General features: G+C 38.9%; 1 protein-coding gene across 1 annotated transcript in view; it reads right to left on the bottom strand.

Moving 5' to 3' along the window:
• The window catches only part of VWF (von Willebrand factor), a 75,657-nt gene that overhangs the window by 33,678 nt on the left and 27,246 nt on the right, over positions 1-14,733 (bottom strand). Inside the window, exons 11-15 of the mRNA XM_010171088.2 lie at positions 14,130-14,307; positions 10,263-10,483; positions 9,091-9,283; positions 8,097-8,438; positions 1,508-1,713 (exon numbers count right to left, since the gene is read on the bottom strand). Of these exons, the coding sequence (XP_010169390.2) occupies positions 1,508-1,713; positions 8,097-8,438; positions 9,091-9,283; positions 10,263-10,483; positions 14,130-14,307 (1,140 nt within the window). The remainder of the gene's footprint in view (positions 1-1,507; positions 1,714-8,096; positions 8,439-9,090; positions 9,284-10,262; positions 10,484-14,129; positions 14,308-14,733) is intronic.

The raw sequence follows: 14,733 nt of genomic DNA, 5'->3' as shown, positions 1-14,733 counted from the left end.
AAAACCAAAAAAAGAACAAAAAAAAAAAATCTTAGCCATATTTATGGAGATACTGTAATCTTAAAATAAAAGCTAACACAAGCTGCATAGGCCTAATCCTTCAGAAAACAAACCTTTTGTTTTCAAAAAAATCATTATGGTAATGCAGTTGTGGAACAAAACACAATTTCCCTATGTCTTCCATCTCACTGCCAAAATCCATAGGGCATGTATGCCTCAGGAGGGGGCTTAATGCTGTTAGGCTCCTGTACCAGCCCCTTGCCCAGCAGTAGGAAACCCTCAAAATCGTATTTAGTGAATAGTCAAGTGTTGCTCACTGGTACCCTACCACCTAAAAAAAGGTGTTAACCCTGTTAAGTTTGATGCTTTTGTCATTATGTTAATCAATGCAAACAGTATTTAAAAGAGATATTTCATCCACAAACAGTCTTTGCTTCCTTTCAGTTTAACTGCAAATGTTTATAACACATTTCTTGCTGAAAGAAATGTGAGTAATTTTTTGTGTGTAAAAATAAGATATTCAAAGTACATAGATCCATTTACTTTTCAAAATCTACCTTTTTGCTCAAAGAATAGACTATCCACACACACACACACACACAGATTTACGTTATTTTCAGAAGACCTGTGTTACAAAAATGATTATATCTTTGACAGCAAGTTTGGTAAGACCATCCAAAAATCTCGTTAAGAATTTAAAACCCATTAAATACTGAAATTAAAGCCCCTTCTTCTTGAAGTCCCATAACAAAACTTCAGATTTAAGAGTGTTAGCTGACCTAGGTGAAAAATCCCAGAGTTGAGTAGCTGGAGGTAAAGAACAATAACCTCTGCTACTTGGAACAGGGGACACAGGGAAGAGCTTGCTGTGTGATGCTGGCATCCCACATCCATAGCCCTTCCCAATCCCATTCTGACATAGAGAGGTCTGACTTAGCTGAATAAAATGGATTTTCAGTAAAACTAGAATGATTAATTTCAGCAAAGGAATAATCCTCATTTTTAAAAAATAACAAAAAGCCCCAAAACCAAACCAAAACAACAACAACAAGAAAACCGACGGAAGCTAATACAACTTGACCTAAGGTCATCTCGGTCTCACTGAAAATATTGCAGTAAGCTTGGCAAAGACAATATATACATTTTAAACAAGGTTTCCAGATTTATAATTAAATTGTCATTACTGGTAGAAGTTTGCTCAACAGAGGTGTTTATCTTGATAAATGTTGACTTATGCCATGCCTCCTCTCTTCCCTCCAGACCTCTCTCCACACAAATTTGTCATGCATTTCCGGGTCTGTACAGTCCCAGCTGTGAATTTTATATCTATCCCAGCCAATTTCACACTAGGGGAGCTATATGGGGCTGACAGCCAGCCAGTTATGAGAAACTGAGCTAGAAAATAAAGCATCCAAAGGGGAAAAAAGTTAGACTTATAAGATAGATTTACTTGCAGAAGTACAGACCCCAATCACTTACAAAGGTAAGCTGCTAAGTGCATAGTTACCTGATGGTGCGTGCCATCTTCACTGACACATTCTGTGCAGACTTCTTCATTAACACAGCTGTCATTAAAAATCACCTGTCCGTCTGGACAGAAGCAGCCTTCTGTGGGATAATCCTTGCAGACACTGACTTTGGTACTATTCTCACAGTGCTTTATGCAGGCTTTGTGGCAGTGATCATATGTCAAATATGTGGGACATTTCATTGCTGAGGAAGACAGAAAAAAAACTCTTTAAATAAAGAGATCTGAAATGCAGATAGATGTTTCCACTCACACTTTCTTTAGAATTTTGTTCAGGTTTTTGAAAGCCATCATCTGATTAACATATTTTGCCCTTTGCAGCCACCAACATCCTTGAAAATACATTTTTAAAACTAACAAAATCCGCAGTGGAAAGTGATTGAAGGCATTTGCTTAAGTTACAGCCCATGCAGAAATCATCAAGCCACATGTTCAGGTCACATGAATCAGCAAAGTATAACTTACCCTAATAACAATACAAAGGCTTACATGAGCTGAACATCTTGCCTAACTTTGTTTTTGATACTGAGGAAGAGAAGTAAGAATTTGGAACCACTTTTACATGTATTAGAGAAGCACTAGTACCAGAGCATGGTTAGGAGATTATCCAGGACAGACTAAAGCATTGAACAAAAATTTTTTTGACAACTTGATAGGCAGCAGTGTTCCCAAGCAACTAAAGCTAACAAACAGAACATTTTGCTACTTCAAAACTGAACCTTATTAACTGAATTGCATTATTAATGGCATTGACTGAATCAATCAAAGTTGCATTCCCCTCTAAGCCAACACATAACATTTTTACTGATGAGTTCACAAGAAGTTTCTAAAAGCAAACACAAAACTAAAGCTACAGCTATTCAAGAAACCTATGGAGACAGCTTCCTTACTTGTGATCTCCCTTAAGTCTATTTTATTTTTTCTACAACTTCAATTAGGAAAAAGTGTTTCTTATTTCCCAGTTTATGACCACTGCGGAGTTTATAAAACTTCTTTTCAGTCCCCTGACAAAAAACACTGAAAGAAAATTACTGAATGAAGACCTGAGCTCCCAAACAAACAAGCATTCATCAGCTGAACTTTCTACACACACCCTTCTTAGCCAAAGGAAACAGAAAATAAATGCCTTTAATGTTAACCCTTTTCTGTTTCAAGCCGCGCTAAATCAAATTATTCCTGTTGTATTCGAGTCTATGGCTGTATGTGTGGATCACCATCATAGTTCAGCAGATGCAGGATGGGAGTCCAATCTCACCATGAAATGCTTTGGCTGGATTCTGAAAACACAAAAAGGTCTATCCAAGTAAAGTAGGAGAAATCACCTGCTTATAAACCTGTACTTGCAGCTACCTAGACTATTCTATGTTTTCCAGAAAAATTAATTTCCAGAAGTAGTTTTGTAAACAAGGTGCCTAGAGTAAGCATCGGTGCTTATTGCCTGATCTCATATCAGCTCTAAAATACATCCACACCACCTATTAAGGTAGTGTGTCATTTACTTTTTTATTCTAGTGTTAGTAAATATACTCAGCGCATTGGCTTTCATCTTGCTTACCTACCACTAGCCCTAAAGCAAATCTAATAAATCTTCTCTGTGCAAAATTAGATTAATTTATTTTAGAGTTTAACGCTGATGCCCATCAGCACAGAACCTGGACAACTCTCAAGCAGAATGAGTACCAATGCTAAAGCCTCTAACGTACTTCATATAACATAGCCCTTTCTTCTTCCTCCTCTTTGGCTGGCATTAAGGAGCCAGATGTGTGAAAAATGCAATGAAGAACCATGTCCTAGACTCTAGATACGCTATCAAAAAGCCTGTGTGAAATGGCAATGTTTTTTCAAGGAAGGAAGAAATGAGGTGATTATGTTTTGCAAAAAGAAATATAAATAAGCTCATGTGAATGGTCTTGTTTTGAAGTCACCTCTGTCCTTGGAGGCACAGGAATGAGATGTGCATAAGCAATATCAAGAGACTGGATAAACTCCATCAACTTCTGGAAAATCATCCTAACAATCCTTTTTCATCCTACTGGCACCATGACAACCTGGTGATTGTAGAAAGCCACCTCAGACACATTACTGTCCTTATGCTCCAGAGATCTGGACAGGTCTTGCATGACTTACAGGTAACTCTGCTTTTTGTACAGAAACTTCTGCCAGAGGTATGGAATGTGAGAAGGCATGAAGGACTCCCCACAGTCAGCCTCAGAAACAAGTATTTCAACAAGCCACCCTCCTGGCTGGCTATTTCAGTGCACATCTCAAATGGTTGTTGTTTCTGAATGAAAAGTAAAAGACTGTGGGTACTAGCAAAAGGGGAAAATAAGGCTGAAAACCAAATAATTAAAGAGTTACTTTTCTGCCAAATTACACTATGATCATGTATTGATATTGTATTTTGTTGGCTCCATTAAAACATTACCTTTTCTTTCAAAGAGGGAAGAAAACAGTAAAAGAAAATATGGGGGGTAAGGGGGGTGGGGTTACAGTTTCCTGTAAACCTATGATTTCAAAGGGTTATCTGGCACATTTAGGTATTGACATTTCTTCAGCTACTTATTTTTCCTTTAAATTACAGTAGTTATTCCTAGTAGGCACTGGTTGGGAGAAAATAACCTCTATGAGAATCTACAGAAGGCTGAAGTCCATCAAAATAAAATAAACGACTTAACAAATTAAAAGTGAAAAATCTAGTTACAGTTTGTACTGGATTCACTCTGACTTAGTGGCTCAAACAGATAAGACAGGAAAAAACATCCTTGGTTAAAGTACTAACTGCATATTTAGTGGGAGGGGTTCAAGACTGTGATGCATGGAGAAAGGTACACGTCCTTTCAGGAGACAATGCCACATCTTTCTTATCAGTAGAATAATTTAGCACTAATGTAGCAGCTAGCTAGCTCCTGAGGTCACATGCTGCTGGCTTGCCTTTTGACTCACTGCGCTGTCATGAGCGGCCCAAAGGACAGCTAAAACCCCACTGCCATTGAAGCTGGAGTGAATAATGCACCAGGGCCACTAGCTCACAAGCTGCCAGTCAATTTCCCCACACCGCTAAGGCATGGTTCTCTTAAACTTCCCTTAACTGGTCTTCTTTATCCAAAGGAGTATGTTTAGAAGGGTTTTTCCAATGTTCTTGAGTGTAGTTTCAAGGTCACATTAAACCAGTTTAGAACAGTGCTGCCGTCAAAAGGGGAAGTCCCTCCTTAATCTCCTCACCTCAGCTGCTCTTTCCTGCTGGTACTTTTTTTACTTTTACAGCTAGTTTTCAGAGCTTACCAATCAGCATTAGGACTACTACCAGCACAGCAAAAGGAGTGGGAATGCATGTCTGGAGATGGAAGAGGAAAACTGTCCCAGATCAGTTGAAGGCAGTTGCAAAGCCACCCCCATACTGTTGATTTCCAAGTCATGGTTTAAATCCTTCAGCTGTCATAGTCCTCACCAGCATGCCTTGCTTACACAGTGAACAAGCAGCAGCAGATAATCTCACTGTAGCTCTACTGCACTAATCCTTCATTAGCAGAGGTGGTTTAAAGGTTTGTTGAATTCCATTGCTTCTCTCTCCTCCTCCTGACTCTTGATCTCGATTCTCTGTCAGATGTCACTGCCCCTCAGTTGAACAGGCATAGCCTGTTATGCATTTGCTTTCTAACCTGGGCCTGCAAAACAACTCAATGAAAGACAAAACACAAAACCCTCCAATAACCAGAATGACTCATGAAAAACGTTGTTTCCAAGCAAAACATTTTTCCAGGAATCCCTGCAGCTGCTGAGCACCACCAGTGTCCTCCTCAAAGAACCACAGTTTTACTGAGCAGTACCAATTAGCGGTTTGCTTCATAGACTGTGTAAGCATCAACTTCCAATCTAAATTTAATTCATTTGCAAGCTAGTATTGGCAAGTACCTAGAGGGCATGTCCACACTGCAAATAAATGAGTTTAAAGAGCTCCTAAGAAGCACTCGTGGAAACATTAGCATCTGAAGATTAACTACTGCTGCTGCGGTCATTCATCTTCTGAGTATTTCTGCTTTCTGAGCAAAACTGGTGAACTGCTACTGTTACTTGAGCTATGCAGTTCAAAGCTGACTTGGTCACCACCACATGAGCTGCCATTTCTTTTGTAACTGCGGAATCAATGTATCTCGGTCCATTCATTAACTACTATATAAACAATCCTGTTTCTAGGTGAATAAAGCTTCCTCTCCACACAAAGCTGAATCCCAGCACATGTTGATATTAGCCAGGCAGTGATTTGTTAAAAATCCCTATAATCTTCATATTGAGATAAAGCCCATACTGTTATCGAAGTGGAAACTCCATTCAGTAGGCATTCACTGTGGGGGTTAGTCTGCTCAAGGGGCGCGTATTCTATGCCTTGGGGTTACATGGCTATCAGTGGAAGCTACAGGCTGCTGCAGCAAAAGTCTACTAAGTGTAGGGTCTAGAAAAAAAAATAAATTGAAAAATATATCTTCCTCACTATGCATTCCCACCTTGGAGTAAAGTTTCCTTCTATTCATTGACACAAAGCTGAAAATCTAACAGGTAGCACTCAACACATCCACCCTTCCAAAAAGGAGCAAGGAAATATCGGGCAGTGGAAATGAATGAGCACAGGATGGAGAACAGGCTCTGTCTTTATCAGATATTCCAGCAAGTATATTTATCCATCCAGGCAGAGCAGTCAGGAAAGACTTGTACTGCTTGAAATGTCCCAATATGGCAGGACAAAAAGCCAAATCAAACCTTAAAAAAATGACAGGGATTCATTGGAGTGGGAGGAGGGAAGCAAGGTACTCCAGAACCATACCATTGTTATTAAACCTGTAGTGGTAGACTGATCAATCTGCACTGTCTATTTAGTCATTAATGTAACCTGTATAATGTCCCTGTAATTGGCAATTTTATTTTTGGCAGTTGCACACATGCATCTGCTTGAAGGAAGAAGATGATGCTATTGCTAGGACATTAACGACTGTTTTGTGCAACAAGTGTTAAAAAGGGCAACTCTTTGGCTATCCTTGTCCATGCTGTGTAAAAATATGGGAATTTGAAAACTGCAGAGTTATTAAGGTTTTCTGCTGACATTCAGTCTTGAACATTACAATTTGCAAAGTCTGGCTGAAGCACTAAATTTGAAAAATGGTTGTCGGTATTCTCCCTCTGTTTTCTAGGACCATATTCCAAACAGACTGTGGTGTTTCTTAAAAGATTCAGTCTGCAACAGCAACATGTCCCTTAAAAACCTATCTGTTAAAGATACTTAAGATACTATATGGAGGCTCAAGCCAAATTCAAATTCACATTCTTGACACCATTCCCTCTGTCTGAGTTTAAAACTTGAACAAAACCATGCACCGAGTTCTTGCTGTATCATGCCTTTAGGATGATGGTTCTCCAATTCTGAAATGAAAAGTATTTGGGCAGCAAGAGGGAAAGAAAGCAAGGCAATAAGAACTGACTAAATTGGAGAGGCAGGGAAGTGAAGAACAACTGAGATATCAAGATACTACATGAGGGGCTATCTGAGAAATAAAGTGCCTACATACATATACACTCATCTCAGATACCTGACTAAACCAGAAACAGTGTTAGTGAATATCTATAACCATCACTGCAGACAGACTTACACCAGAAGGTGTAGAATAAGCCACCTCAGAAGTAGGTATACAAAATGACAACCATCTGCCCTTAGCCCTAACAAGCTTGTCTTGCTCCTTTTGGGCTCTGGGCAACTTGCAAGGCTCACATCCTGCCATAGTCCTTTCTCACAGCACAAACTCTTCACTTTCAAAACACAAGCAAAACACAGCCGGAAGGAGAACCGGATTTGCAAAGTAAATTACAACTGGTTTGACCAGTTAACTGGCAGGCGCTGGCAAGAAAACGCACCACAGAGTGGCCATTTCCCCATTTTTCACTGCAGTAGAAACTTAAAATCACAATAGCTCTTCCATCACTGTCTGAAATTGATTGGGATGTGAGGAATCTGCAGAAACTATTACAGAGAATCCAGAAAAGTCTGATTTTGTGTCATTGGCAGTTAGTTATGATAGTGACAGGCTGGTGAGCAGTCTGCTAGTCTAAATTACATGTTTCCCTGTCTGCCTTGTACAGATACATCCAGTGTTCGTACCACAGAAATGATACGTGCAGCTAAAACTGCCTAGCAGAATCAGAGCAGACTCCCAGTTCAAACCTGGCCCCACAATGGTTCGGTGGCTGCAGAGTCAGGTGCTGCCACATAACTGCGTTTGCCTGTGCATAGCTTTCACAGTGTCTTTATTTCAAGGTTATCCCTCCAGCCTTGCATAACTACCTTGCATTTTACTAATTAGCAGTTTACTAAGAAACACCTTTTCCATAATACACAACTTAGTGGATGACAAGCCACTTATCAGATCTGCAATGACACTCACATGGGAAACTTGATTTGGAACTTCTACCCCATGACATGATATTCAAAAACTAATATTAGACTGACAAGATGGCCATTGCCACCACCGTCACCAAGTTAGACAGTTTCTATATCAGTTTTAAAGTACTGTAAACCCCTTACGACACAGCTCAGGTGTTCTCCAGTCTGTGCAGACCCCGTTTTCCCTGCAGATGTGAGCATAGGAAGTTATCATCTCGCAGGCTTCATCCTCATAGCAGCTGCTTTCTATGCAGGCCTCGTAGAACATATTTGGGGAGATCACCCTGTGGCACTCAGCAAAGCGATCAGAGAGCAGAAGGTGGCAGTGGCTTGTTGCATGCTCAGAGCATCTGTCTTCTCTCCGGATTTCACAGATCTTCCCCAGCTCTTTCACCATCCAGTCTTGGATAAACACACTGCTGTCAGGAGTGACAGATCCATCACGTAATGAGAAGTCATTGATGTGGTTCTGGTCACACACCCCTAGGAGGGTGAGTAAAAGGTAAAGAAAGCATCCAAATACAGTCAGCAATAAAACAAAACTGGAGAAAACAGGCACGGGACAGACAGAGATGGTTGGAGCTGCTTGGTGAACACCAAAGGGAAGAGGAATGAAAGATATTCCTTATAGCTATTATCAATGGAGGCATAAAAACCCTGGGTCTTGTTTCCCATTTCCTTACTCTAGGAAGTATAGGTTATGCTACAGAGGTATAGATGGTAGAGATAATACCACAGAGAATACTATATACTTAATTTTCCCAGGTAATAGTACCCCTGACAAAACTTTCACCTTCACTGAAGGCATGGGTCATGTCTCTCATCTAAGTGTATATGTAAGAACTTAAAGCCTTATAACAAACCAAAAATCTCCTTGAAAATATAATGATATCATGAGAAATAAGTAAAACATGAGAGAAGTCTAGCTTTGCTCTTTCTAAGGTATTACTGAGTCAACGAGCTGTTTCATTGATGGCCATATTAGAAAAACCTATATAGGTTAGCAATGTGCCAACAACGGGGAATCAGTTCAGCCAGAGAATTTACAGGTTCAGGATCACACAAATTTCAATAACATAAATAGCAGTTCAAGCCCAAGTAGGAAGCTATTAAAATTATTAGCTTTCAAACTTACCACAAAGCCCTTGTGTTCCTGAAGAAAAGCTCTTTGAATTAAGTTTAAGAATAAATTCATTGTTTCTTGGAGTAAACGTGAGATTATGTCCAAGATGGAAGAACTTGATTTCGTGCATTATTGCTCCATAGACAGTGACTTCAAACAAACTGCTGGAATAGGGAATATGAACCCTTTCACCATTAACAGCCACCTGTTTTCAAAAAGGCAAGATCATCATATCAGTTCTAGCAAGCAGTTAAAATCAATCCAATCTTACAGCTGAAACACATTTTGACTTCACAGGTAGTTGAATATCCAACTGAATCTGGACATAACAATCAGTTTTGCAAGCTGAAACTTTCTATTGAGTCTAAAAACACACAGAACTAATTGATCTTCATTCTGTGTATTATATGAACAACTTTTTCAATATTTTCCCTCAGCATCACATATATACAGACTAGCAATCTAATGCCATGAAGCTGCAATGCTGCCTACAGACTGATTACCAATACACCTCAGTGAAAGTCAAGGCTGTCCATCACCATGCAGAACTGGGTGCAGATATTTTGGTCCATCCTATTTTGCTCCACTCAAGTCAGAAGTGAACATCTTTGCAGGCTAACTAATTCCTATATGTCTGAGGAACTCAGAGTCTGAAAATGTGTCATATTGAATTTGACTACTTCTCTGCCTATAAAATAGATGTAATACATACTAAGCTGGCCTTTCTTCTAATGCTGAGGTTCATGTGCACACAAGGTAAGAACCAACTTGCTAGCTCTTCAATTCACTAGACATGCACAAGTTTGTGAAGAATAGACTGCTCTCCCATGCACCAAATGATAATATTGTGTAAAGGACCTCTGTCAACAGAGGAGAATCAGAGTGCAGTATGTCCTGTCTATAATCCCTGCCTTTCTGGCAGAAGTGTCAGGGAGATGCTGCCAAATCCCATGTTCTTGACATTGTCACACCAGCACAACAGAGAGAACAAGAAGAGAAACGTGTCTGGCTTGTCATGCAAACATAGATTGTATCACAAAATTGAAATGAGGCATTGGCTCATTTCAAGAATAGGTTGCAAAGGGAACAGAAACTGGATAAAGGAAAAAAAAATTGTCCCTGTAACCTGAAATTCTATAGCATGAGCAGCCAATGCACAGATCATTTCATTGTGTTTAGCTTACTGTCATGTCACTGAAGAGCTGAACAGACACCCCACGATGTTTCACTTCAATGGAGTCCATACAGTTCATCTTTGGTGTTGCTCTGCATGGTCCTTCATGGAGGAGAATTTCAACATCCTGTTGCACATCTCGAAACAAGGTGTAGGAGCAATTGCCAGTCAGCTTAAAATTTAGCCCATCAAAAGTGACAATATGTCGAGATGAACTTCCTATACAGACACCTGCAAATCAATTTTTAAAAAAAAGCTCCATGTAGGCATTCACATTAGACTTTCTTCATAATTGTTATGGGCATGTGGAATCAATTAATTGAAGAAGCTAGGAAGGTGATGAATCAAAAATGCTTGTAGCAAATCACTGACAAAAAACTTTGGTAAATACTTCATCACAAGTTTTGTTTTGGTTTTTGTTTTTTATTTTTTTTTCCTCTGTCTTTGTCTGGAGCAATTAGAATTACAAAAGATTTGGATAAACTCATAGAAAATCCCTCAGCATGAAGTTTACTCACATTGAATGTGATTTATTAATAGATTTTATATGAAAAATAAAAGTAGCAAAAATGTATCTCCTCTTTATTTGTAGAAAGATTAACATACTTTAAAAAAAAATTTGCACTGCATTTTTATTATGGTATTGCATTTTATTCTGTACAGTATTACATTTGAATCAAAATAACACTGTTTCCCTCTTACTAAACACGTCACAAATTTTTGGGGGGTTGTTTTTTTTTTTTTTTCTTCAGATAGGAAACAGGAAAAGGGTAGACAAATAATGTGCACAGGATAAACCAATGACAGCTCAATGTCCTGGCTACTAGGTTATAAACACTTCCTTGTCTTCACAAACTGGAAAACAAGGAGGATTATAATTTCACAAGCACCAAAACAAAACCTGAGCAAAAGGATGCTTCTGACTCCTGTGTTTTCAAATCATTTCCTTAAACATAATGAGGACAATAAAAGAAATATCAGCTGAACATATAGCAAGAAAATTATCACTGTTAATAATTCGGCTACTTGGTTTCTGATTGAGAGGGGGAGAGGGGCCTATCTTGTGTACTGTCAGACACTGAACTCTCAAGAGGTACATCCCTTTAGACCAGTGGAGCATCTTCAGATATTCTTACAAAGTTAGTGTATAAACAGCAATGAAACAAGTTAGCAGTAAAACAATATTTCTCAACCTTTTTTATTCACAGACACCTAAAAAAAATTCTAAGGTTAATGGGAATTCTTTTAAATTTCTCATAGGTATTCTGTAGCACAAAATGTGTCCATGCAATCCAGTTAAACCCACTTAATAGTCCACGAACACCCAAGAGCCATAAAGCACAACTTGCAAATCCTATTGCTATAAAATTTATAACTAGTTCAGCAAGCAAACACTTTCATGGTGTAACTCCTGAGCTATTCTACAAACGCAGTTATATGACACAAGAACACTTTTTCAAGGACTTCCTCTTTGCAAAACCAATTGTCATATCATTTGCACTGTCATGCAATCATTTCAAAGGGCTCTAGTTCTCTAAATAACTGAACACTACTTTGCTGGAGCACAAGAAAATGAAGCATGCACTGCCGTGCTCATGCAGCACAGATTGCTTCCATTCATAACAACAAAGAGATGGTGAAGCACATTGACCTCCTACTAAGTGCCTACTTTGCTATGCCCCTCTCTAAAGTTTACTGATTGCTGAGAGTTCCAGCTCTGACTTCAGTACATACAGCATCAGAATCAGCCTTCCCGCCTGCCACAGATGTTGCTTTAGATGACACAGCATCACCTGGGTTTCGGTAAGTAGTCATTAAAACAAGGGTACTTTACCCATGGGGTCTTGATCAACTGTGTGGGGCTGGGGTTTTTTCCTCCTCTTATAACATGAAAACTTAGCACTTTTCATCACAAGCAGTATCACCTTGGGAAAAAAACCCTTAAATTTTGTATATCATGGCTCACTAAATTCATAAAGAGCTAAATGTTAAAATAGCAGCAACCTCACGTCAACCATAGGTTTTTCCATTATAATCAACTAATGGTACAAATGGTAATTTTCATTTCATCCTTTCAGAAAATCTTTATGAAGACATGTTTTGCCAAACATATGCCAAAATATACGCCAAAAAGTAATGCCTTCATGTTGCTAGCAATGTATTTAGGATCAATAAAATTATTACAGATGCACTTTTTATGGGTAGATATCACTAACAGTGTCTTTTAAACATCATGAAGTATCCATTATATCTAAAATCTTTCTACCTTTTTTAAATATTTATGTCAAAACAGAAATGTTACCTTTCAAGTGTTTGGATAATCAAATGTGCTTTTAGAAAATGCTAAGAGTTGGGGTGTTAACTGCTTGAAATATCTAAGCTGGGTAACTAGGTTTTGATGCCTGAATTATTAAATTATTTAAACTATTATTATTAAATAATTTAATAATTCAGGGATCAAAACCTAGCTACCCAGCCTAGATATTTCAAGCAGTGCTTTGAAGAAATTGTTCTTAAAACAGCCACTTCAGCAGAGGACATTTTAAAGTTAGATTGTGCATTATAAAGAGAAGGCATATATAGGGTTCTGATTTACTTTAAAAAGTAATTATATGACTTCATATGTAAGCCATATTTGCAGAATTATGTTGGGGAGTACAGCCCTCTATGCTTCATCAAAGCCAAAAAGATTCATCAAGCCAGAGATTTTCAAGCTCTGAACAGGATCTAAACACTGTTGAAAATAACACCTACGGATTTCTGGTTTTGAGATTTCTGGAAATTTTAGCTGTAGCAGCATGCATGATTGGGCTGTAGAAATGAAATTTTTTTATATAGATACAGCCTTTAAGAGTTACTGGAGATGATCTTTTGAACATTTAATTCAAAACAAACATCTTGACTAATTTATATGGAAATCAAGCATATTACTATAGTGTGTTTGGTATGGAAAGGAGGTGGAGCTCAGTCCCCAAACCCAGTCTGAGATGTACCAAAAGATTCAGCGGCCAAGGCGAACCCTCGTTCTATCATGAAGTGCTCTTCCCTCTAATGGCTGTGCAGCGATGCTCTGTGCCACCCTATATGCAGCCAGGCATACCTAACTCCTTTATCCCAGACCACCACCATTTCACTGTTGTCAAAGTATCTGTCCAAGCACTGAGGCAATGTGGCGGCTCTAGTTCATTTTTTCACTTGCAATCATCATTTCCTTCTTATCTTCCTCCATCAGGTCTTCCCTTCACATATGTGGGATTTTCCTAAAGAACCTCTCTTTTCAATAAATTGATCACCAGCCTCAGGGTTGAATCTCTCCACGCTATAAATACGAGTGGGTGCACTCAATTTCTTTTTCTGTCATCTCAGCCTAGGCACTAATCATGCTCTGTCCACCATTTCTGCTCAAATATTCAGCGTGAGGTTTTATGGAGGCAGAGAGAATCTTTTGTTGTTTCTTTAATACACATGCTTGACTGAGGTCAGGCCAAACCCTCAAACCTAGAGGTAGACCAAGAATACATCACTTGCTTACGGCTTGCCAAGATAAATTTCTGTTTTCTTCCATACACCCTCTTTCCCAGTTCACACAGTTTTGGAAATCAAGCGTAAAATTCTCTGATAAAACACTGTAACTATGCTAATGAAAAAAATAAGCTTGCAGCGGCCCTGAACTAGCAAATAGCATCACACATTCCAGGCATCAGCGAGACTCTAATGCTCCTAGCTGTTTGTTTAACCAGTATGCAGCATTAATTCTTCCCAATTCAATCACCTTTGATGTGTACAACAACTGAGTAGCTTCATTCAGCTTTACATTTCTGATTAACATTTCAAGTGACGGGGAGGGAGAGGCATACATGCAAAGATAGATACTCACATGGACACATCCATCGGCAGCCACACGTTTCTTCAATCTTAACAGCAGGAAGATTGCTGTGACATACTGGTTTTGGCATCCTCTCACAGTTAATTTGGTGACTCTCTAGAACTGTGTAATCTCCTGGAAAGCATGTCACAGTGTGGCACTGGTCCGGTAACGTCCATTTGTCACCAGGCTAGATAGGGAGACATGGATATTTAACAATTGAAAAGAACATGGGCAGAGGGGAAAAAAATGCAAAACTTGGCTGCTGCCATGCTCCTACAGCGAGCAAGTGAAGTGACACTGACAGCAGTGGTCCTCAAATTAGCCCTGGATAATTAAATAATAGAATGCAGTGTATTAAGGACTTCATGAGGATGAGAAAGTTTAAATTAGCAACACTGTAAGAAATAGACTTCGAAATTCCAAGCAAAAGATAAGAGTCTAGAATAGGAGATGTTTTGTTACAGCAGAATGAAGTATCTGGTACTCCATCTATTGTTAGCTTAGCCATCTTACAGATGCATGGATAGCACAGTCAATAAAGAATTCCCCTTAGCTTTTCTTTAAATGTCAAAGCCTTTAGTTTTCATAAGCCATAAAATTATTTTAGAAAGAG

Source organism: Antrostomus carolinensis, unplaced genomic scaffold, assembly GCF_000700745.2.
Source record: "Antrostomus carolinensis isolate BGI_N321 unplaced genomic scaffold, ASM70074v2 scaffold567, whole genome shotgun sequence".
Classification (NCBI taxonomy): Eukaryota; Metazoa; Chordata; class Aves; order Caprimulgiformes; family Caprimulgidae; genus Antrostomus; species Antrostomus carolinensis.
This window is presented reverse-complemented; position numbering and strand designations above follow the sequence as displayed.